The sequence below is a fragment of the Aedes albopictus genome, chromosome 2 (genome assembly GCF_035046485.1).
Source record: "Aedes albopictus strain Foshan chromosome 2, AalbF5, whole genome shotgun sequence".
Classification (NCBI taxonomy): Eukaryota; Metazoa; Arthropoda; class Insecta; order Diptera; family Culicidae; genus Aedes; species Aedes albopictus.
The window spans coordinates 164,329,556-164,354,789 of record NC_085137.1 but is presented as its reverse complement, the minus strand read 5'-3'; the positions used below and the strand labels follow the sequence as shown (position 1 = coordinate 164,354,789).

Here is a 25,234-nt window from a genome sequence, read left to right as displayed (position 1 = left end):
GTGCAAATCTCCAGCGCACGGCTGTAGAACGTGGATGGGAAGCATTGGCGTCGAAACAAGTTGGCTGGGCTGATGGGTGATTTCATTGATAAATGTGATAAATCTGATGAAAATCTAGATCCTTTCGTACAGAATTGTGGTATTATAGTTTTTTGAGCAAAAATGGATAGGTTATATGCATAAATAACTTAAATCTTAGCTATTTCCATCAATATTCTGATTCTTCTATCATGCTCCCACTGAAAGAACGGCCCACCGATGAAGGTATTTTGAAGGTCAAATTTGACGTCTCGTGAACGTATCGTGATTGGTGACGCTTGGATTTTGTTTGGTTTGTGGATTGGATGGGCTGTCATGCGCGTGATGGTAGTTTCGGACAAATGACACTAGAGGGACAAACAAAGCTCCGTTTCGACGATTTCACTTTATTTCTTATTAGCGTAAGGGTACACGTAAAATTTAAATGTAACAGAATTACAAACTTCTTATTTTTTAAACTTTTGTATTATTTCATACGGTTTCTACTTTGGAGCCGTACACAAATTACGTCACGCTTTTTGGGGGGAGGGGGGTTTTGCAGAGCGTGACGACCCTTACAAAATATGTTGAGGTCCCATACAAAAAGTGTGACATAGGGGGGAGGGGGGTTGAAAAAGGTCGATTTTTGCATGACATAATTTGTGTATCACCCCTTTTCTGTAATTTGAACCGAATATGCACAATTAATAGGGGGAGCGACACTAGTTTTGCCAAGCCAAAAAACCTCAAAAAAGCTGGAAAAAGGTAAAAAAAAGTCGCTAAAACCCGCAAAAAAAGTTTTGCGGGTTTTACCGGTTTTTTCAACTTTTTCCGGCATTTTGGGGTTTTTGGGCTTGGCAAAACTAGTGTCGTTCTCCTCGACAATTAATTATATCTTAAATAGAATTCAAAAACTCAACATTTTTATCGGGGATAAGTTATTTACATCATTGTACTTTGTATCACAGTGGCTGGGGGTAGCTTAACGTTCGAGTTCAAGATCCAAATATTTCACGTCCTAATATTTACCTACTGCATTATATTACAGAGATAATTATTGTTGAATGTTCATTGCACTTTTACTGGGGGTTTATGGGCGTGCTCTTTCTCCTCCGCTGCGGTTATCCCGGATGGATGCATGCGTTTGCGGTGGGAAAAGCAATTACCCGAACTGGCGAACGTCTTCGGGCATTGTGGACATTTGAATGGGCGCGATCCGGTGTGCTGGTTCAGGTGGAACTGGAATGATAAATTGTTTTTTTTTTTAATATATCAGATTAGAATAATCTTATAGTTCCAGTGCTGTCATGTTAAAATCAGTGCGTGTTACTCAAGGTTTCCTAAATGCTGCGCCCCTATACTGGTACTCCTTCATGAAAATTACTTCAATATTGCGTCTAATGAAGAATTTCAAATTTCCATGAAAACCATGCGCCTAATTAAAAATTTCCGGGGAAACCACTCCATCAACTATTTTTTCAAGAAATGTTTCTGTAACTATCGAGGAAGGGGCATTTATGCAGGAGTAGGGTCTAGGACCATTTGTGGGAACCAATAGGTCCCTCTGCCCAAATGGTCGCAGAACCTACCTTTCATAAGTTTAGCAAGAGTTCTCCTAAAAGACCCGCCGAGTTTTTTTTTAGAATGTATTCCATGATCTCCTTTAAAATTTTCTCCAATTTTTTCCGGAATTTTTTTAGAAAGAAGATTTTTGCAAGCTTCTCTAGAATGATTTCAGCAGAATTTCTCCAAAGATTCTCCTAGGTATCCCTTTTGAATGCATACCTATCGATGCATTCCTTTGAGATTCCTCTCGAGATTATTTCAGGAATTTCTTCTTTAATTCTTCGAAACTAGTCCACGGGTTCTACAGGAAATTCTTTCAGGGGTTCATTTTGAAATTCCTTCAAGGATGGTTAAAGAAGTTCGTGTATATGCAAGATTATCAGATTTCCAGGAGTTTTCTTTTTGGATTTCTTTTTCTTCTAGAATTTTTTCAAGAAATTCTTCTAGTGATTACTGCAAGGGTTTCTCCAGGAATTCCTTCAAAGATTTCATCAAAAGATGCAACTCCAGGAGCATTTTCAGAGGATTTCACTTAGAAATTCTGAAATTTCTCCACTAGCTCTTTCAAAAAATATTGTTGATTTTTCTCCAGAGCCTCTCATGAATTACTCCATGTATTCAGGGATTGTTTCAGACATTTATTGAGAAATTCAATTGATAAACCCTCAAGAAGTATTTCCTGGTTTTCCTCCAGGCATTGCTCCAGGATTTGCTCAGAATACATTCAGACATTTCTTCAAAGATTCTTTCAGAAAATTTTCCGGAAATGCTTCAGCAATTTCTTTAAAAATTATCTCAGCAATTCCTGCAGAAACTTCTCCAGAATTCTTTCCTAGGCATTTTTCAAGAAATTTTACATGAAATTCTTCTATGAATAGCTGCAAAGAGCTCTCAGTTGTACCAGGAATTCTTCCAAAAATTCCTTAAAAATGCATTTTTTCAGATTTTATTCAGCGGTTCCTTTGTGTAAAGAAGTCATCCAAGATTTTTATTTATTTTTGCAGGATTTCCTTTGAAATTTTCCTCAGGGACTTTTGTGTACTAATCCCTTCAGCTCTTGTTCAAAAATTCTCCAAAGAACTCCTCAAAAGAGATTTCCACGAGGTCTTCCACGGATTCCTTAAAAAAAAAATACTACCGGAATCCCTCAGAAATATGTAGAGGAAGTTCTTCATGAACCCCACCAGTACCTTTGTCTGTAATTTCTGCATTCGTTTTCCTCATAACTACTTCCAAGGTTCCTCCAGAAGCTTCTCATGGTGTTTTTTTTCTGGAGTTTGAAGAGGTTTCTTCAGGTATTCTCCCAGGCATTCATCTAGAAACTAGAAAATTTTCAAGAATTTCTCCTAGGAATCTCCATAGGTAACACCAGTAGTTTTTGAGAGGATCCTTCAGACTATCCACCAGGGATTTTCTAAAAAAATATTATTTGGACAATTCTTCCAGTATTTTTTGTGCGCCATTTCTGGGAAAACTAAAAAAAAAAAAATCCCTGGAGGTATACCTGAAACAATTCCTGCAAGAATCTCTGAAGGAATCCCAGGAGACATTTCTGCCAAAACATCAGAGGCAATTTCTAAAAAATCCTTGTAGGAATTTTTGCAGGAATTTTTGAATGAATTTCTCAAGGAATTTTTGAATGAACGCTTTTTACGGATTTTTAATGACATTTGTTGAGGAATATCTGAACAACTCCATGGAAGAACTCTCGAAAAAATCCCTTGCTGAAATTCCCGAAGATATTCTTTAATTCTAAAATAGTTTCTGAAGACATGTTTGAAGGAATCCGAGCACAAATTTCTGAAAGAATCCATTAAGGATTTTCCAAAGAATTGTACATACATAAATCTCAGAAGTAGTTGTGAAAGAATCTCTAGATGAATAATTGAAGTTCATTGAAAATTCTTGAAGAATTTCAGGAGAAATTTCTGGTAAACTTCCTGGGGAAGTATTTGGAGAAACTCTTCGAGAAACCCTTGGTGGAATTCCCAGAAATGTTTATTGAGGGTTTTTTATGAAAATCTCAGGAGAAATCCTTTGATAAAATTCTTGGAGGATTTTCTAAACGTATTCCTGGAGCATTCTGTGAACATTATTCTGAAGGAATTCCAAGGGCACGTTTTCTTGGAAAACATGAAGGAATATTTAGAGGAAATTCTGAAGGAATTTCTGTATGAGATCCAGCAGGAATCTCTAGAGGGTTTCCTGCCTGAGTTACTGAAATTAATAATGTTAGAATCTCTGGAGGAACTTCAGCAGGATGAATCCCTGAAGAAGTTCCTGGAGAAATTTATGCGGTAACTTTTAATGGAATCCATAGAGCAATTCCTTAACGAATTACTAATGTACTTCTTTAAGATATACCTGTATGAATTTCAGAAGTAGTCTCTGGAAGATTTTGTGAAGAAACTACTGGAAGCGGTTTATGAAAGAATCTTTGAAAAAAAATTTGAAGCAATCTCTGTAGAAAACTCGGATGGAATGCCTAGAGAAAATTCCGAAAAAAATACTAAACAAATCCCTAGAATTTTTAAAGCAATCCCGGCGATGTTTTAGAAAGAGCCCATGGAAATTTAACTAAAAGATTTTTGAGCAAGTTTTGAGGAAATATCTGAAAGGAATCTTGGAGAAATTTCCTAAAGAATCTTTAAAAGTTTTTTTCCGATGAAACTGGTGAAAAAAGCTTGGTAGATTTTAAAAGCTTTTTTCACCAGTATCTTCAGAAAAACCCGATGTGCAAACTTTGCAGCCTCCCGTGGTATGGTAGTCCGATGCACCTTCTTCCCCCGCAAAGATATCCACAAAGCCACCTGGAGATCACCCGACCATCAAACAGAAAACAAAATCGACTACGTTCTAATCGACGGTAATTCTCGGACATGACCAATGTCTGCACATGCCGCAGTGCGAATATAGATTTCGGATCACTACTTAGTTGCTGTATACGTGCGCTCAAAACTTTCGACAGTTATCACCACGCGTCGAAGTCGAACGCCGCGTCAACATCGAGCAGCTGCGTAACGTAGAAGTGGCTCAGGATTACGCGCAGCAGCTAGCAGTGGCCCTACCAACGGAAGAGCAGCTTGGCGCAGCTACACTTGAAGATGACTGGAGGGACATTCGATCCGCCATAGGTAGTACCTCGGCTGCAGAAATAGGCTTCGCGACTCCGAATCATAGAAACGACTGGTACGACGGCGAATGTGAACAGTTGAAAAAACGAGAAGAATGCAGCATGGGCGAGAATGCTGCAACATCGTACGAGAGCGAATGAGGCACGTTACAGACAGGCGCGGAACAGGCAGAACTCAGTATTCCGGATGAAGAAGCGCCAGCAGGAAGACCGAGGTCGCGAAGCGATGATTCCATGAGAAGCTGTACCGCTCGCGCAGAGGCTTTGTGCCACAAGCCGACATGTGCCGAGACAATCACGGGAATATTCTCACGAGCGAGCGTGAGGTGGTCGAGAGATGGCGGCAGCATTACGATGAGCCTCAATGGCGACGTTGCAAGTACCGAAGGTGGTGTGGTAACAGATCTAGGAGTATGGGCACAAAACGAAAGACTTCCGGCCCCTAACCTCCGAGAGATTGAAGAGGTTAGCCGATTGAAAACAACAAAGCCGCTGGAGCAGATGAAATCAAGCTAGTTACTAAAACACGGTGGAGAAGCACTGGTGAGAGCACTACACTGGGTCATTACCAAGGTTTGGGAGGAGGAAGTATTACTGGAGGAGTGGATGGAAGGTATCGTGTGTCCCATCTACAAAAAGGGCGACAAGTTGGATTGCGGGAACTATCACGCGATCGCACTACTGAGCGCTGCCTACAAGGTACTCTCTCAAATTTTATGCCGTCGTCTATCACCGATTGCAGGAGAGTTCGTGGGGCAATATCAGGCTGGATTCATGGGTGAACGCGCTACAACGGACCAGATGTTCGCCATCCGCCAGGTGTTGCAGAAATGCCGCGAATACAACGTACCCACACAACACTTTTTCATCGATTTCAAATCGGCGTATGATACAATCGATAGAGAACAGCTATGGGAGATTATGCACGAATACGGATTCTCGGATAAACTGATACTAAAGAGTGAAGCCATGTGAATTAAATTAGTCAATAATGTGTACCGTAGTTCTCTATGGGCACGAAACATGGACCCTACGTGCGAGGACCAACGCGCCCTTGGAGTTTTCGAACGGAAGGTGTTGCGTACCACCTACGGCGGAGTGCAGATGGAAGACGGGACTTGGAGAAGGCGAATGAACCACGAGCTGCATCAGCTGCTGAGAGAACCAACCATCGTCCATACCGCGAAAATCGGGAGGCTACGGTGGACGGGTCACGTCATCAGGATGTCGGATAACAACCCGACTAAAATGGTTCTCGAAAGTCATCCGACCGGTACAAGAAGATGTGGTGCGCAGCGAGCTAGGTGGGTCGACCAAGTGGAGGACGATCTGCGGACCTTACGCAGAGTGCGGAACTGGAGACAAACAGCCATGGACCGAGTGGAACGGTAGCCGTCTATGTACAGCAGAGGCCACTTCGGTAAGGTAAGTAAGATTTTAAAACCGAGTTCCTGGAGTAATTTCTGAAGTACACCACAGTAGATCAACTTAATGGTCGCAGTGGTACTATGTCCCCAACACGGAAAAAAAAATCTGAAGTAACCCATGGAGCAATTTTGAAAGGTATTCATAGAAAAGAAAATTTCCAATTAAAAACTCATATAGATAGATTTTTTAAACAGCCCGTGCAGAAACTTTTGAAGGATTTGTGAATACCCTTGAATAAATTACAACATATGTATCCCTAGTTTGTGAAAGAATCACTGAAGTATTTCTTATATTTTCTGAAATAGTTCATGGATAAAATCCAAATATAACAGAGTCTTTTTGCACGTGTGAGGGCACAAAACAATGAAAGTAAACTCCAATATGAGGACGCAAAAAAAAAAAAATCGTAGGCTGTTTTCTTATACTTTGGAGGAGAAATTTCCAATAGGTATGCAGGCCCAACAAATTGTAATTTTTTTCCATGTTTTGTGAGAGCACATAAAGATTGAAAAAAATCATAATGATTTTATCATATTGAAGAAGGCGGAATAAGAATTTTCTAGTATGGAAAAAGTGATTTTTTCTTAAAATTTTGGAAAAAATAGTGAAAAATCACATGAACAATTACCGTATATAATAAAAGAGGCTCTTCAGCGCATCCAAAATCTCAAAGCTCCTTTTTTCTCTTACAAGGTAACTAATATGGGCGCAAACAAAACATTCAATATCAAAAAGGAATTAGGCGTAAAATGCCGACATCCTAAAAAAGTCTCGAAAGAAATCAATGAAATTTTTTTTGGAGAAATCTCTGAATAAATTTATGGAGGTATTCCTGGATACTTCTTTGATTGAAACTAAACAGAAACTCCTAAAGAAATCATAGCTGAATCAATGTTGAAAAAATCTGGTAGAAATCTGTGATGAAATCCAAAATAAAATCCAAGAGTAAATTTCTGGAGGAATCTTGGGAGAAATACCTGAAATAATGCCGAAAGGAATCCAGGGAGAAACCAATGGAGGAATATCAGAAGGAATCTCGAGAGAAATTTCTAAAGGAATCCCAGGAATAATTCTTGGAAGAATCCCTTAAGAACTCGGTAAAAATAAATAACGAAATTCCGGAAAATATCAATGAAGGAATTCTGGAAGGAATTCCTAGAAGAAGCTCGGAAGAAATCCCCGAAGGGATCCCGTGACAAAAAGAATCCTGGAGGAATCGCTGATGAAATTTCGGGAATAATCTGTGAAACACATTCCAGAATTCCGGGGATATCAATCTTGTAATCTAATACTATGCTCTTTTGAATCACGTAGATTTATGTTGTTTGCGGGAATATTTAAAACTTTTAAAATGAAGAAAAATGACAGAGCATTATTTGCACCGGATGCATAGTTAGAGAAACTATCAACAATCGTTTTCCCACGCTTTCCTCAAACGATTTAAGAGACGAACCAGCCAAGGGCTTAAAGTCTCTACAATAAAGCTAAATCAATCAATCAAACAAACGATTTCTTACTAATAATTAGATTACCAGACTAAATTTGGCCAGATTAACATATTTCCAGAAAACACCAAAATTGAATCTAAGATATTATTGAATCAAATCAAATATACTACTGCATTATCTAGTAAGAAAATGCCCAATGTATTTTTTACACATCCGTATAAAAAACTTCACTGAAGGCACCACCTTCATAATTTAAAACTATGGTTTAAGTCAGGAGAACAAATTTTCTTTACATTTGAAGTTGGACCCATGAACCGCGGTCACATGCCATCTTTGCAGCAACGTTTACGCCACCATTTCGAAGTGATGATGTTCTGAACAACATCAAAGACAGTATGCTAAAATATTGTGTTATTCTCAAGATATTCCTCTCGAAAGTATTGTCCTTTGAATACGATGCTGGGCGGACATGAACTAATATTCAATCAATTGACTTTTTAAGCGATGTTGAAATAATTTCATATTCTGAATCTGCACGCCAAACTGAGCCGAAATCCAAATTTTCATGAATTTTGGAGCCCGGGAACCTATTTAAAAATCAATTTGAAATTTATATGGGAGCGATTTGTCGAATCACCCCTCGTCGGATTTTGTACTGAGCGGAGCTGTCAAGCAGTTGCCCAGCTGTCAAAAGGTGATTTGAATAAATCTTTTTGAAATTGATTTTAGGTATCAAAACAAAGTTCTAAAAATCTGAAAAAAATCATAGAGGCTTAGAAAAAGGTGCTCTTTCGTTCAAAAATATATCATTGATTTTTCCTAAATTTAAAAACCCAATTGCCAATTTCACCGGTAAATCAATTTTTACTACCCGGATGATTTCCAATTGCTCTGTGGTGTATGCCAGCAAGGGCAAGCGTCTGACTATTGTCGCCTCGTCCATACTTGGGACACGGCACTACGTTACGTTAGCTGTCGTGGTAAGTTGGAAAGTATGAAGGACGTAGGCTAATCTGCCTAGTGCGTACCGTACCGTGTCACACGAAGCGATCTGTGTCATCACCGACCGGTAGAATGTCTATCGTGTCTATTAGCATCCTTATGGGGGGGAGGATGTTTCGACATGCACGGCACAACGGGCATGCATAGAACTGCCAGGTTGGTCTCAACGGTCAAAGGGAAGCATATCTGAGGCAGATCCACCAAAAGAAAAAGAACCCACAGGGGCTGTCCATGTGGTCATTTTTTGGGAGATTCCGAACACCCCCCCCCCACGTGATCTTTCGTTCATACAAAATATTTTAAATTTGTATGGACCGTGGTCTTTGCCCGAGCCCAGACCACCCCCCCCTCCCCCAACATGACCAGGTGGTTTATGGATGGCCCACAGGTTTATTCCGAGAGTGGGTCAATAAGTATCATGGGTAAGTCATATTCAGGTCCTTTTGGGCCGTGGTTGCTTTAGACAGAGTGTACACCATTTCAGTCATGCGTGTCATGGTGACCAAATCTGGAGGGATACAGTACCTAAGCATGTATTTCGGGCAAAATTAGTGTTTGAAGAACAGTTATCTAGCGAGCATTGGGCGTCAACAAGGATGGAGAGGCAGCCTCAAACCGGGTATTGTTGCATAATATTGTTGATTATGTTTTTATCTTGGCTCACCTTCAGATCCTGATTCCGCTTGAACGTCCTGTCGCAGATGGTGCACCGGTGCGGCCGATCGTCGCTGTGACTCAACTTATGCGTTTTCAACATGCTACTGGTCGGGTAGACCTTCCGGCAGTGATCGCAGGAAAATTTCTCTCCACCGTGGAACTGCTTGTGCTTCGATAGGTTCGCGGCCGTCCTGAATACGCGATCGCACTTGTCGCAGGTGTATTTATCCACCTTTGGGTTTGGGTGTAACTCCATGTGCGCGGACAGTTTGCTCTTCGATGGGAAACGTTTTTTGCAGATGGTGCACGACAGTTTTGAGGTTTTTGCGGAACCGACCTGGCTTCGGGTGCGTTTGGCTGGGTTTCCTCCGAGCTTTAGGGTCCATTTGACTTCACGCTTCCGTTTGGACTTTTCGTTTTGGGTTTTCGGCGGCTCGGTTGGTTTTTGCAAGTTCAACGCTGGGATGGGAGGTGGACTGATGGCTTTCGGCTGTGGTTTTTCTTCTAAGGGTTTTGCTTCAGAGGGTTTCGCTGGGATCATTGTGATAGTCGTTGTCGGTGGAATCGATATTGGGAGAGAAATTGGGTTGATCGGGATGGGTGTTGGTAGAGTCGGCGGTGGAATTTTCTCTCTGTTTTTCTTTACACGAATTTTTATCATTTTCTTATCGGTCGGCGTGGCCAACGAGGGAGGATCATGCGGTTTGATCACCTCGTTCGATGTTTCTCTACTCTCTAAGTTAGATTTGCTACAAAGAGCTTCCGGACTTACAGAACTTAGAGTGCAGCGAAAGTCACGTGATAGACTTAGCAGTGGCATCTACAAAAAAAAAAGAAAAGAATCAATTCTACACCTGTATTCAAGATTTTCATTTCCAATTATATACGCCGGCTATTTTTAAAGCAATTAAACTAACCTTTTCCTCCGATTTCTTGCAGCTCTCTTTGGCTGGAACCAGTTGAATCGTAACGACATTTTCCATCTTTTGTCTATCATTCACTTTCGATTTTCCTTGGCTCTCCTCATCATCCAAAAAGAGGCTGGGATCAACGCCGACTTCCATTTGGGTCACTTTTTCTTCATTAGAGTACATGCGCTCCTTTTTCACAACCGGTAATACCGTGGAGCATGAAGTGGAAGCCACTCCACTATTCTGATGATCGGGATTTGCCTTTACCGGTGAAATGTGAACGATCGGTTTGATGGTAACACCTCTGTTCCCGAGATCGATACCGCTACCAGTTGTAGCATTCCCATTTCCACTAGTGAACTTATTGAACGCCTCCTGTCCGATGTAAGACTTCAACAACTGAGTGAGATCACTGTCCTTCAATAGGTTCGGATTAGACAAAATTTCCCTAAATGTAGTATTCTTCAACCGTTGAATCAACACCTCGAACGTGGCCCTTTGATCGTGCTCCGCCCAGCGGAGCGCCTTCAATATGAGCTTGAGCAACTCTTGATCCTTGATCAGCAGTCCCAACTTGAGATCACTGTACGAAACGATCGAAATCTCCGGCTTGATCAGTCGAATCGGATTCAAAGCCGAACCCAGGGGAGCATCATTCTGTTTGATCTGCTCATCGACGGCTTGCTTTAGGGCGGTAAAATCAATTTTCGGAGTAATCGAGAGCCCTGGCTTGGGGGACCCGGCACCAGCCGGAGTTGTGACCAGCTGTCGCACCGGAGCCAGCGGTGGCGGCAGAGGGCTAATGTGTTTGGCCAAATTGGCACGGATGCATTTGAACCACCCCAGATAGGCTTCCTCGGTTTTCTTGGCAAGGATGGCAAACTTGTCGATGCTTTCAACTTTGATGAAACAGGTGGCGCAAAGGAATTTTGGGAGATCATCGTGGAGAGCAACCTAGAATAAAAACGCAATGTAGTTTTAGTATACCTGATTGTTGTTACCTTATTCTAAATATGTTCAAAGTAGTTTAATATCAAATAATATATGAAGCATGGCATTTTACCATCACATCTCCAGAAATGCCTTTACAAAAGTTGCTCAAAAAGCTCTTTCATTAATTGCTTCAAAAGCTTATGCAGCAATTCATACAGGATACATATCTAAATATTCTACAAGCATTACCTTCAGAAATTCGTCCAGTAACAGTGTATCCATGAAGGAATTATTGCAAGATTTTCTCTACAAATATGTTCAGTATTTTTTTCGAGTAGTAGTTCTGCTGAAGCTTCTTTAGAAATTCCTGATGAATTATTATATCAAACAATTTCTTCAAAACTTTCTATAGGAATCACTCTAGAAGTTCCTTAAATTATTTCTCTATTATTTGCCCTGGAACTTTTCCAGAAGTTTCTCATTGAGCTTAAAGATTCCACTAGTCGTTCCTTTAGGAATTTTTCTAGAAATTTCAACAGGAATTTCTTTGAAAATACGCGTAAGAATTCTTCGTTGAGATCCACCAAGAATTTCTTTCGGGTTTCTTCAAGGAGTATTGTGCAGGCCAATAAGTCATTATGGTTTTTGTTGATCTAGATTCCAGTTCTAGTAGTCTTCTACTGGAGATTATCTAAGAACTGATCGTATGTGCCAGAACAATTCGAAAAGAAAATCGATGATAAATTGATCATTGCAGATATTTTTTTTTCACTTATTCGTTTATTACAGATACTTTTTCTTGAAATAATTTGCAAATTTAGTAGAAAGTTCCCTCTGGGGAATCTACCAGGAGTTCCCTCTGAGAATTTCTTCAGGTGTTCTTCTCTGGGGATTCCTCCAGCAGTTCCTGGAGGAAATTCCTCCAGAGGATCCCTCCACGGATTTTCCAGAAGCAGTTTCAGAGGGCTTCTCCAGGTGTTCAATCTTGGTAATCTTCCAGGAGATCTCCAGATTTCTTCAGAATTTCCTTTAGACGGTTTACTTGATTTGTAATTTAGGAATACCTTCTTGATTTTTTTTCTGGAGGTTTTCCAGGCGTTCCATCTGGGGAATCCTCCAGGTGTTGTTTCTTGAGATTTCTGCAACAGTTCCCTCTAGATTTTTCTTAGGGATTTAATAAATACCAGGAGTTTCACTAGGCTACCCCAGGAGATCTATTACTACAGGACTCCCTCCCAGGAATTTATTCGTGAGATTTTTTCCATGAGATCTTTTTGAAGATTTGTACATGTACAGGATATACTTTTGGGGATTTCTCCAAGAGTTCACTAGGGAGATTTCTCCATAAATTCCATATGGATATTGCCCCATGAGTTAATTTCAGATATTCTTCATGGACGTTACTCTGAGGATTCTTCCTGGAGTTCCTTTCATGAATTACAGAAGTTTGTTTTGGGGATTCATCCAGAAATTCCTCCTGGAGATTATTCTCAAAGTTTTTGTGGATATTTCTTCTGAAGTTCATTTAAGGGATTCCTCTTGGAGTTCTTGTTTTTAATTCGTAAATTTTTACTTTGGCTAATTCTTAACAAGGATTTTTGTAATTATCGCGAAAGAGGCATTCTTTCATGAATTCATTTTATGATTTCATGAAAAACTCCTCTATAGATTATTCCAAGAATTCTTCTACAATGTGTTCCTTCTCATGTACTTCTTTAGAATTTTCATCACGGCTACCTCCAAGGATACTGACAGAAATTCCTATAGGGATTCTTTCATGATTTATAATATTTTTTTCTGAAACTTTGAAGAAAGAAATATTTTTGCAGGATTTACTAGAACGATTGCAACAAAAATGCCTCTAAATTTTCCTCCAAATATCCCTTTGCATTCCTGTCCACGTATTTCTTTGGAAATTTCTCCAGGGATTCCTCCAGAGATCCTGGTAGAAGTTTCTCTAGGAATTTGCTTTAGTTCTTCGAATTTTTGTTCAAGAAATATCTCAAAAGATTCATCTTTAAAATTTCCACGAATTGTTTTTGTAGAAATTCCTTTTGGGATTCCTTCAGAGATTCTTAAGAAAATTACTTCAAAGATTGCTACATAAGTTCGTGTATGTATTCCTTACTTTTCTTAAAAGATTTCTGATAGAATTGCTCCAGGAGTTTTTCTGTTGAATTTATCTAGGAATACTTCTGGAATTTCTTGAGAAATTCTTCAGTGGATTATTTCAGAAATTCCTCTTAAAAATTGAAGCAGCTCTTTCAGAAATTATTGCTTTAGTTTTTCCAGAGGTTCCTTCAGGTATAACTTCAAATAATCAGGGATTCTCTCAGGCATTTATTTAGAAACGCTTCTAGAACGTTCTCAAGAGATTTTTCTAAATCTTTATCCAAGTGCTTATCTAGCAGTTCCTTCGGGGATTGCTTAGGATACATAGAGACCTCTCGTCAGGGTTTTTTTTTTCAGATTTTTTTCGGTAACGCTTCAGGAGCTTCTTCAAAGATTCTCGCAGTAACTCCTACAATAGTTACTCTATTCTTCCATGAATACATGCAAAGAGTTCTACAATTCTATCAAGAATTCTTTCAAATCTTCCTACAAAAACTTCATTTTGTGGTAGTTCTTCAAAACATTCCTCCAGTTTTTTTTTAATTTCTGTTAGATTTACTTCAGAAATTTTGTATACTGATCCGTTCAGTAATTGTATAAGAAATTCTTTCATGGGGACGGGCTTGGTGGTGTAGTGGCTATCGCTTCTGATTCGTATGCAGTAGGTCCTGGGTTCAATCCCTGGCCCGTCTCTTTCCTCCTACTTTGTATCTTTCTATCTACTTTCTCTCTCTTCTCTACATATACAACTCATGTATATTCATATGTTCATAGCCATCGCTAGAACCAGAAACGAATTAAAAAAAGTCGTTTCCCTTCCTTCCAACTTCCACAGTGTATATAACGCATACAAGTTATGCAACCAAAGCAAACTGTGCCGCTCGACCCTAATGATCACCTTACGAGCACTAAATATACCTGATCACATAAGCGACCTAAGGGTGACTCCCAGATCTTCCTTCCTTCCCGTCCAACAAATACCCCAGTTCGTGCGGGTTGTGGAGACGCAGAGGTGCTCTCGGTCTCTAGTAGCAACAACCAGCACACTCTGATCAAAAATGTATGAGCTGCTTGAATTACTTTGAGAATAAGTGGAGTGTCCCAGCCCTTATTCATTTGGATCTCAGTGCAATTGGTACCAACTCAGATCAATCACGGAGGAGAAACCATAGTCAGATTTGTTCGTTTTATGATCGAAGAAATTCTTTCATGAATTCCTTCAGAGATATCTCCAGTAGTACTTTGAAGGATTTCTTCAGAAATTACTCCAAGGATCCCTCTGAACGCCATCAACATCTCTGTCTGCAATTTCTTAAGATATTTCCGCAGACATTTATCAGAGTTTGTTTCAGAACACCATTCAAAATTTCTCCAGGAATCCCTCCAGAAATTTCTCGGGCAAATTTTCCTTGGAACTATTTTTTACAGAGAATTAGGGAGGAAGAAGTTTTTTTTTAAGTGTTCTCCCAGGTAGGAATTAGCCAGAGGAATAATCCAGAGATAACCTCAGAAATTGCTTCGGGAATTTTACCCATGAATCCCGCAGAAAATAAAAAAATAATTTCATCTGGGAATCTCTAAAGGTACCACCAAAAGCTTTTTTTTTTAAGGTATTCCTCCAGACGATCCTCTAGAGATTTCTGAAATCTGTTTACGAATTTTAAAGAAATCTTTAGAGGAGTTTCTGAAAAACGCCATGAAAAAACTTTTGTAGAAATACCTTTTCTGAAATTCTTGAAGAAATTCCCAAAAATCTCTGGAGATTGGAGGAATACCTGAAGGGATTTAAGAAGGAGTCCGAGCAGGAATTTACGAAAGAATCCCTGAGGAATTCCTGAATTAATCTTCAGTAGAATCCCTGTGGAAGCTAAGGAAATGGTCTTGCATGAATCTCTAGAGGATGATTTGAAGAAATCTCAAAGAAAATTCTTGGGAGAATCTTAGAAGGAATTTCTTAAAAACTCTTAGGATAAAAATTCTGTCCCGACCAGGGATGCCAGATGATTTTTTGAAAAATCTGTATCACTACAGTCATACCCCAAGAAACATTTTCGCTGAATAAAAGTGGAACAAACTTTAGCTTAACTCTCGGCTGTTCGGGCTCGAAAGAAGTTGATCATCAATATTAATTTCTATTCCCGATCAGCCTAGATAGCCGTGTAGTGTCGGTAGCAGTTCCTTCAACTGGCTAAGAATAACACTACGGACCGTCTGTTCCGGTGGTAAGAGTCCACTAACAGGTGACCCCTAATTCATGGTGTCAAGCGGCTTAATGCGTACCGTGCCTAGGAATGAATGGTTAGGGGGGTCTAATAAAAACCTAGCCGCTAACGGTGCCTGTGGAGTACCAGGGCACCCTCCACAGTATTTTTGCCCTTACTGTGTTAAACGGAGCAATGACGCAGTGGACCTAATTTGTCTCCGGGATAATCGGCTACTTTTCTTAAGTCTCAATTCCGAGGCTTAATAAAAGTGGGTAAATGTATATTTTCATGACTGGAATCAAGTTTGTACAGGTAAACCTTCATCACGCAAAAGGTGCTTCTGCTGTGTTGAGTCGAAGGTTTAAAAAAGAAGGACTGGAAGTGGCGCTTATTCAAGAGCCATGGTCCAATAAACGAAAGATTCTTGGTGTTCTGACACAAAATAGTAAACTATTTTATGATGAGCAACAAGATTCTCCCAGAACTGCTGTCCTAGTACGTAAAACGTTAAAATGTTATCCTATCACAGAGTTTATCAGAAGGGACATTGTTGCGGTCATGGTAGAGGTACCAACCACTAGGGGTAAAACTGAGATCGCTGTGGCTTCAGCTTACTTTCCTGGTGATGTTCCTGAGGTACCTCCTCCTGAGATCGCATCATTCGTTCAATTCTGTAAAGAAAACAACAAATCGTTTATCATTGGCTGTGACGCCAATGCGCATCACACGGTTTGGGGTAGTACGGATATTAACAGTCGAGGTGAGTCACTATTGGAGTATCTGTCTTCGAACAATATAGACATTTGTAATAATGGTGATAAACCTACTTTCTTAAATGCAATCAGACAAGAGGTCTTGGATCTAACACTGTGCAACGCTGCAATCTTTGACAAGATCACAAACTGGCACGTGTCAGATGAGATTTCTCTATCTGATCATAAACACATAATCTTCAATTGGAGCGGTGGAGATTATTCTAGAACTGCATTTAGAAATCCCAGGAAGACAAACTGGGATCAATATGTAGAATTGTTGAATTCGCAATCATTTACAATGGGGGAAACTATCGATTCAACCCAAAAGTTGGAATCATTTTCTCAAAGAGTAAATGAAAGTATCATCAATTCCTTTAACAGCAGTTGTCCCACCATACAATCGTCTTCTACTAGAGACGTGCCATGGTGGAACTTTAAACTGGATCGCCTAAGAAAATTTTCTCGTAAAATGTTCAATAGAGCGAAACAAACGGGAGATTGGACTCAGAATAGGAAAGCCCTGACTGAGTACAACAACGAAATACGAAAATCTAAAAGAAAATCTTGGGAGCTGACATGTGAAAACATAAACAGTACTCCTGTAGTTGCTAGACTACAAAAAACGCTTTCAAAAGATCATGCAAATGAATTGGGAAATCTGAAGCGTGACGATGGAGCTTTTACCAAAACTCCTCGTGAAACTTTGGATTTAATGATGGAAACCCATTTTCCAGGTTCGGTTCTAAGTGTGGATTCCAACGATACTATATCTCTGGAAGGTGAAGGATGTGCTAGTATAAACTCAATGGAGTCAAATAGTACAGTAAACACCGCCTCAGATTTAGCTGATGAAATCTTCACGAAGGCCAGAGTGGAAAATGCGATAAGATCTTTTCAGCCTTTTAAATCTGCAGGAGTTGATGGGATATTTCCAGCACTGATTCAAAACGGAGAAGCGGTGTTGGTTCCATCACTAATTGAGATGTTCAAGGCTAGTTTGAGATTGAATTTCGTTCCATCAAAATGGAGACTTGTAAAAGTTATCTTTATCCCGAAAAAGGGGAAACGAGATAAAATGCATCCGAAAGCATATAGACCAATTAGTCTTTCTTCAGTTTTGTTGAAGACTATGGAAAAGGTTTTGAAGGATTTTATCAATTCTTCTTACATAAAAGAGCATCCCCTGTCTGACTTCCAGTTTGCTTATCAATCTGGTAAGTCAACGGTTACGGCACTTCACTCGCTAGTAACAGTAGGTGGAAAAAACGTTTTCAGCAAAAGAAATAGCTCTATGCGCCTTTTTAGATATAGAAGGAGCATTTGATAATGCCTCCTATTCATCTATGAAGCGTGCCATGGAGAATAAAAACTTCGACCAATGTATCATACATTGGATTCATACTGTGCTTGCAAAAGGAGAAATCACCTCTGAGCTGGGAAGTTCTTCTATAACAGTAAGGGCAACAAAGGGTTGCCCTCAAGGAGGAGTCCTCTCACCACTAATGTGGTCCTTAGTTGTAGACGATCTTCTAAGAAGCTTGAAGGAAAGAGGTTTCGAAGTTGTGGGCTTTGCAGACGATATAGTCATAATAGTGAGAGGAAAGTATGACGAAACTGTTTCGGAGAGAATGCAAAGGGCCCTAAACTATACACATTCATGGTGTATTAAGGAGGGCCTTAGCATCAACCCGTCAAAAGTCGTAATTGTCCCTTTCACTAGGAGAAGGAAGATCAACCTAAAAGCTTTTCGGCTTGGAGGGATACAAATTCATCCTAGTGATCGAGTCAAATACTTAGGTTTGATTCTGGATGCCAAACTGAACTGGAATGCTCAAATTGAGTCCGTGATCGGTAAGGCAACAAGTGCGTTCTGGTTATGCTCCAAAACTATTGGCAGGAAGTGGGGCTTGAAACCAAAAATGATAATGTGGATTTATACTGCCATAATCCGCCCAAAAGTGACGTATGCTTCGTTTGTCTGGTGGCCAAAAACAATAGAGGCTACCACGCAATCAAAGCTTGCGAAAATTCAACGTCTTGCGTCCATTGCTGTTACAGGAGCGATGCGAAGCACACCATCAAAAGCTTTAGATGCGATTCTCAATCTGCTACCTTTGCACGAGTACGTGCAATTAGAAGCAGAGAAGGAATTGCTGAGATTTGAACGAGTTGAAAAGTTTATGCCAGGTGATCTTGTAGGTCACCTGAGCATTTCACAATACTTCCAAAATAGGCCAGTAATGGAAATGATTAAAGACTGGATGAAACCTGTGGAGAACCATGATGTTCCTTACAAGTTGCACGAAACAACTCGTGCAGATTGGGAAGTCGGAGGTCCCACTGTTCGTCAAGGATCAATCAAATTCTATACAGATGGCTCAAAAGTTGGAATAAAAACGGGAGCAGGAATCTACGGCCCTGGAATACAAACATCAGTGGCGATGGGACACTATCCTACGGTGTTTCAAGCAGAGGTTCTTGCTATTTTGAAATGCGCAAATATCTGCCTTGAGAGAAAATACAGATATGCAAATATTTGTATTTTCTCAGATAGTCAAGCTGCACTAAAAGCATTGTGCGCTTACAAATGTACTTCAAAGCTTGTCTGGGAATGCATTCTTTCACTGCGCAGGCTGTGCCAAGGGAACTCAGTAAACTTATACTGGGTTCCAGGTCACTGCGGCATTGAAGGGAATGAAATGGCAGACGAGCTTGCTAAAAATGGTTCCAATTTACAGTTTGCTGGCCCAGAACCATTCTGTGGTATATCAAACTGTACAATTAAAATGGACCTGAAACGCTGGACTGAGCAGAGGGTGATATCCAATTGGATGGATGTCAAAAATTGCAATCAGTCAAAACGATTTATAACACCAAATGCTTATAAAACCAAAAAGCTCTTAGAGCTCAACAAGAGAGCTCTATGTACATACACTGGCCTAGTAACTGGACACTGTCCGAGCAGGTATCACTTGAAAAATATTGGCCAGATTCAGAGTGATATCTGTCGTTTCTGTAATACGGAACGTGAAACCTCGGAACATCTGCTTTGCAGTTGTGGTGCTTTATACATGCGCAGGCAAAGATTTCTAAATAGTGGTTGCTTGCAACCCAGTGAGATCTGGTCTGCAGAACCTGGGAAGGTCTTGGGGTTTATTAATTCCATTGCACCTGACTGGGAGACGACGCGTTGTGGCAGAAGCTGATTACTTGACACATGGTAATAAGCTGGCTAGATGCGAATATCAAAACGGGACTTGCCACAAAAGTTCAGCTTATTGGACGCAGTGGCTTAAATTCCCCAACAGGGGAGGAAAAAAAAAAAAAAAAAAAAAAGCTTAAGAAACTGCTATTCAGCTAGTTCTGTTTCTTGGGACACTATGGAATATCTTTTTGAAAACAAGTTTTAGGTGTTGGAACTGAAGCTGGCTTCCAACCATTCTTTATATTGGGAATAAAATCAACGCACGCCATCGGAGCAGCTGTAGCACATCCTGGAGCGTGCAGCAGAACTTCAGCAGCAAACATAATTCAGTAGTCTTCGGATCGTAAGTTCAAACCCCAAAAACTAACAAAACTTGCAAAAAATACTACTTTACATCAGCTAGAATGTGCAAAGACAAGGAAGCGGGAATGTTGAGAGAGCGAGCAGCAGACTTAAAACTGTTTTGTTTTGCTCGACGTGGCGTTACGATTCTTTGACATTTTGGTATGACGTTCCTGAAGGTGCAGCACTGAGACAGCCCGTTATTTTGCCAAAAACCTGCTGTTGGGTAGCACTATAGGCACACGTACGATCAATAAGCATTAAAAGCCTTGTCGTAAAGACTACTATAATGCTGAATAGATGCTATTTTAAATTCTTGCTGGTTACTTGGGTACTCATAAACCGCGGTCATATCGCCCCCTTAATGCCCCCTTAAGGTAACTCGTTTTTGGAAGTGCGGATAAAAATGGCAGGTAAAACTAATCCTGGTATAAAACAAACACTTTGTTGGCCTTAAAAGATGAATCAATATGTGTTTTCGTAATTCCAATGGATAAACTTTTGTTTATTATGGTGTATGTTCAGATATAAACAAAACTCTCGAAATTTCGCAAAACCAGTTACCTAGTTTAAGGGGGCGTTATGTAATCTTTGCAGCAACGTTTACGCCACCTAGTGAATACATTCTGAAGTTAATTGCTCACCGTGTATCGAAGTATCAACCTAGGCAAGATGGACCAACCCATGGTCTTAGCCTGATAAAAGAACAAAAAAGGATCAATCTGCTGAACAGCTTCTTTGAAGACAGTGTGCTGAAACATTGTTTAAATCTTAAAGTCGACACCAACATTTCAAAAGGGCGTAACTGCTTTTGGAATCATCACCTTCTTTTAAAGCTGTGGATCATGTGTTATGATTTCCATGTTTTTCACAGCAAGTACTAGATGGGAAAAACTCTCCTCTTTCCGACAACCACGGTGGTTTGAGTGTAAGGGAGGCAGTACGACCTACAGCTTTGAAAGAAGGTATTACTTCCAAATGCAGTTACGCCCTTTTGAAATGTTGGTGCCGAAGTATTCACTTCAAAAGTACTGCCCTATACCGTGTGCGCATCTAACTTTGCGCAGGTCCAAACTTTGCGCATTCTTGTAAAATAATTAAAAAAATAACTAAATGTCAACATTTTCACCAGTTTAATCATTGCACTAGCATTGTGTAAACACAAACATTATTTGACGAAAATTATATTACCATAAAATCTTTGTTTATGTTGAATAATAAACAAAAAATACACAAAAACGTCAAAATTTGCCTCGCCTTAACACGGCTGCCAAGAAGTAACTCTACTAAAAATCAACATTTTCCTCGATAAAACTGTGCAACGATGATTAATTTTGCAGTTAATTGACAAAAAAGGTGATATTCTAGTAATATCAATCACAGTTCGTAATATTTTTCTCAATTTAACTAGTAAATCGTGGTGCGCAATGTTTGGAACCAATATTTGCACTGTGTTCCTAATTTTTGCGCACTTTCAGTAAATGCATGATGAACGTGAATACATGACTTATGAACCATTTAAATATTATGTAACAATTGTATTGACAATTTCAGGCCTGCCTCCACCATGTAGCAAATTTTGTATGGAAATTAGTAGAAAATTGTATGAACCGTAGCACTACGGCAGGCACGCTTGGTCTGTCTACAATGTTACGTGATTTGTGAACAGTCCTTCATTTGGCTTTTCCGGCGGTCAATGTTAGGGACGATTCAAATATGACGTCCACCATTTTTTGAATTTTAGAACCCTCTCCTCCCCCGGGTTACCCCGTCACACTTCATAGTACCTATACCTAATACATGGCATATCACACTTTTTCAGACAACTCCAACCCCACCCCCCTCCCACCAAAGATGGACGTCATATTCAAATGATCGCTTATTGTTCCTATCCGTAACGATCACTCCATTTATCAGGAAGCTTTTACCTTTGATCTCTACCCACTGGAAAACCCCTAATGAATTTTGGATTGTTCACAGGGTAGGTGCCTAGTACGAACCGCAGACGAATTCAAGAACTGCCGGAGGCCTCCGTCGCCCCTGTCTCGTAGGACAAAGTATTTCAACAATGATCAGTTAAGAGCACACTACCTGAATAACTTTAGTTCAATGAGGAAACATTAAATAATAGTATTTTTGATTACTTTTTCAAGCAATCCATAGCATGCGCAAAGTTAGGAACAAGGCAATGCAATAGTTTTTCTATTTTAAGTATTTTTTGGTTCATATTATGATTTTTTAAATATTGCAGACTCAAAGAAGGATCTTTAGTCTATTGTATGAGCAATGAGCATGTTGTTCATGATATTATTTGTTTATTTGTATTTTTATAACGATTAGAAATTTGATTTTTCTTAACTGCGCAAAGTTTGGTGCATACACGGTATAGGATGCTGCACGGATAAGGGAGACTTGATCCCTTTTTCTTAATTTACATGAAACTTTAAGAAAAAACACAAAACTGGATCCGATTTCCGTACAAAATGGCAGGTAAACATCTATTGCAAGTTTATACACAACAGAAGGCCTTTAAATCATTGTTAAAGTTTGCAAAACTGTGTTTTTATGGAGGCATGTCTTATGATGTATTTTTCAAAAATGGGTGACACTTGATCCCTTTTTGAGCACATGGTTTATTTAAAGGGAACATAATTCCAGAGTCTTCCTATTCATTTTCTTTTCAAGTTTTCTTGTATTTTCGATGAATATGGAGTGTTTGAAATTGTAAGATTTCCTTAAATTTTTAAGGATATGCCGTATTTTCAAAATGGGGAGACTTGATCCCCCTTTTCTTGGTTTGTACTAAAGTTATAATTATCTGACACATTTTATTGTTGAATAGACTAGAATTCCAAGTAAATAGAGGCTTCCGTATCGAGGGATCAAGTCTCCCCATGTCACTGATGTGTATACTAAGCTGAATTAATTAAAATATGTTAACAACAGCCTTATTTGGATAAATAAGACTGGAAGTATTTTATTTAAACTATGTGCTGTGAAATTTTGACTCGATTTGGTTCAATTTTCACAAAGTTATTGATATTTTTCGGAATCGCCCAAAAGATTTCTGAAGGACTAAAAACAAACCATCAGCCGTTAAAAAATAACGCAATGTACAATCGATATCACTTGTAGCCAAAACATAGTCGTTTGTCCAGGAGTAGTTTTGGAAAAAATATGCTAGAAGAAAAATGTTTTTGATTCCGAGCAAATATGGGGGGAACAAGGGATCAGGGATCAAGTCTCCTCAGTCTTCCCTATAGGTTAGAACAAAACTCTGGTAATATATCTTCAATTGTTATTGTGATTTTGTCGTAGCATTTTGTATAGAATAACATAGCAATTACATTTTTAGGTATTCGAGCACAGGTTGTTTTTACAGGTTCTGCTAAAATTGGAAACGCAACCAATCGCACACAAACTGTGCACAGTAGTTTTGGATCCTGAAGGGGACTGGAAATACTTTGTTCCGGATTTCATCACCACTGTGTGTTTCTTAGCGTCATATTCAATATCACTTCAACAGTAAGAAATTTCTTTGTTAACTGACCATTTTTTGCATTCGTACCATGTAGATAACGCGGAGATGATCAAAGAAGTCTCGGGAATCTTGGATCACATGGAGGCTCAGAAACTCTGAACAGCGGTGTGTTTACCGCCTTGTTAACATGTGCCCATTTTTCTAGTTCATCAACATGCATTTTGCGATTTATATGATAAACAATCTGTAAAGATAAGCATGAATCCGTTCTAGAACATACAAGACTTCACTCTTCTTTCCCATAACAGAAAAAATACGATCACGCAAAAGCTCTGCAACCATACACATAAAACAAACGTAAATTCACCGTTTTGGAAGGTGTTGTGGAGGACAGCAGCACACTGCGAACACACATGCTACCTAACATTACTTGAGGACTGAGAGAATCCAGCTAGCCTTTACACGTTCGTAGTAACTACGTATTTGCTGGGGGAAACTGGTCCATTAGCCAAAATGAGAGGGCCCTCGTTCATCTTGGTATTGGAATCCCTCACATTTTTACTATACTAAATCGTGTATGCACGAATGGGCAACGACCAAAATAACAACATCCGAACAGGTAGGAGTCACATCGCGAGAGTAAGCATAAGCGCGCGCGTTTGTAGGTATATCTTGATTGCACCGCGAGCAAAGCCATGCTGTGCTACCAAACATGCCACACGACTTCACCGAGCTGCCTATGCTGGTGGAGGTCGTTCTCTTGGCTTGGGGGGACGGATGGACGGTTGCACGAGTGTGTGTCACCTGCGATGAGAAACGTTCCCCATAAGAGTGAATCAATGTTGTTGCTCATACAGGTTACATAGAAGTTGCATTCTCGGGAACGTGGTGATATCGAAGCTCGTCGTATTCGGAATCTCTGAAGGCCACCCACACAATCTCACCGATGTTGAACACAGTGCACAACGTCCACCCGATTGAGGATTCAACCATCCGTCTCTCCCTCGCTCTCTCGCTGCGTTCCTTGAGATCGTCGTCGTTCGCATTCGAAGACTATAGCAAACCATCATCATCAGCAACATGCAAGTGAATGTAAGTGGGACAAAAAAGTACGCTTTTCCAATGACGCAGTTCGAAATCTGTAGGCGATGAAGATTTTCCACCAAGCCAAGCTTTGGATACTCACATTTAATCCCAGATATCGATGGATTTTCTGATCTAGTTGAAGTCCACTGCCGAAGATCGGTATTCCGCACGTCAGCTCCAAGATATCTGTACCACAGGTACGACACTTGCGTTCGAAATTGAGCGCCAAACTCATGATTGATGTCCTCTCTAAAGCTAAACTTATAAACTTTCCAATCAACTCAGTTCGTTCATCAACAAAACTTCTTCTATTACATCACTGATGCACGCTTTATCACAACCATGCTGCGGACTTCGCGCTTTCTTTGTTGGTGAACCACTCGCTAGAGCGCTGCACTAGCTATACCTTCCACTTGGACACACTGCTCTGCACGCTATAGTTCAAGGTTTATGATCGACTGTGCTGAGAAAATCACTTCAAATCGTACTCCAGAGCGACAAACTCATCAAAATTCTTCGACATGCAGGTCTCTAACTTCCTTACGCACAATTTGTACCACTTTTCACGACCCTAATGAACTGTCCTCGAGGCGAAAAACGTCCCTAAAAGAAAGTTGCACCCCAAAATCGTTGACGACGAAAATTGCGCCCCACGGATTGTTGTTGTTGCTGCTGCGAGAGTGAGCAAACGATTGAGCGCGATTCGAGAGTGTTGGGTACATTTCTACATTACCTACACACCACAGTTCTGCTTACTGCATCTGTAGTTTTTTTTTTTGAGTGGATAAATTGCGTTTAGCTACGAGCTACGAGTTTGATTCTTTTCTCAGCTTGGTGCGACTACGCTGCTGCTTGATGGTGCTCCATCACACTGTAGTAAGTTACAATGTAAAACTGCAACCACGCTGCTTGTAGGTTGTAGTGGGTGAGTTGGCTGAATACTATTCCGTCGT

At 40.0% G+C, this 25,234-nt stretch overlaps 1 protein-coding gene across 1 annotated transcript; it reads right to left on the bottom strand.

The window, feature by feature from the left end:
• Window positions 1-877: 877 nt before the first annotated feature.
• On the bottom strand, window positions 878-25,234 carry LOC115267643 (uncharacterized). Its single transcript, XM_029874785.2, has 4 exons — window positions 24,382-25,234; window positions 10,170-11,117; window positions 9,260-10,072; window positions 878-1,257 (listed from the first exon to the last, which is right to left on the bottom strand). The coding sequence occupies exons 1-4, from the start codon at window positions 24,514-24,516 to the stop codon at window positions 1,087-1,089; spliced, it is 2,067 nt and encodes a 688-aa protein (XP_029730645.1). The 5' UTR covers window positions 24,517-25,234; the 3' UTR covers window positions 878-1,086.

What these genes read in the sequence shown, in the direction of transcription:
- LOC115267643 (XM_029874785.2), bottom strand. Translation starts at nt 24,516, where the DNA reads ATGAGTTTGGCGCTCAATTTCGAACGCAAGTGTCGTACCTGTGGTACA. An exon ending in ATCGATATCTGGGATTAAAT is followed by an intron (nt 11,118 to 24,381) that starts GTGAGTATCCAA and finishes TTTTTATTCTAG; the next exon opens with GTTGCTCTCCACGATGATCT. An exon ending in AGCGGAATCAGGATCTGAAG is followed by an intron (nt 1,258 to 9,259) that starts GTGAGCCAAGAT and finishes TTATCATTCCAG; the next exon opens with TTCCACCTGAACCAGCACAC.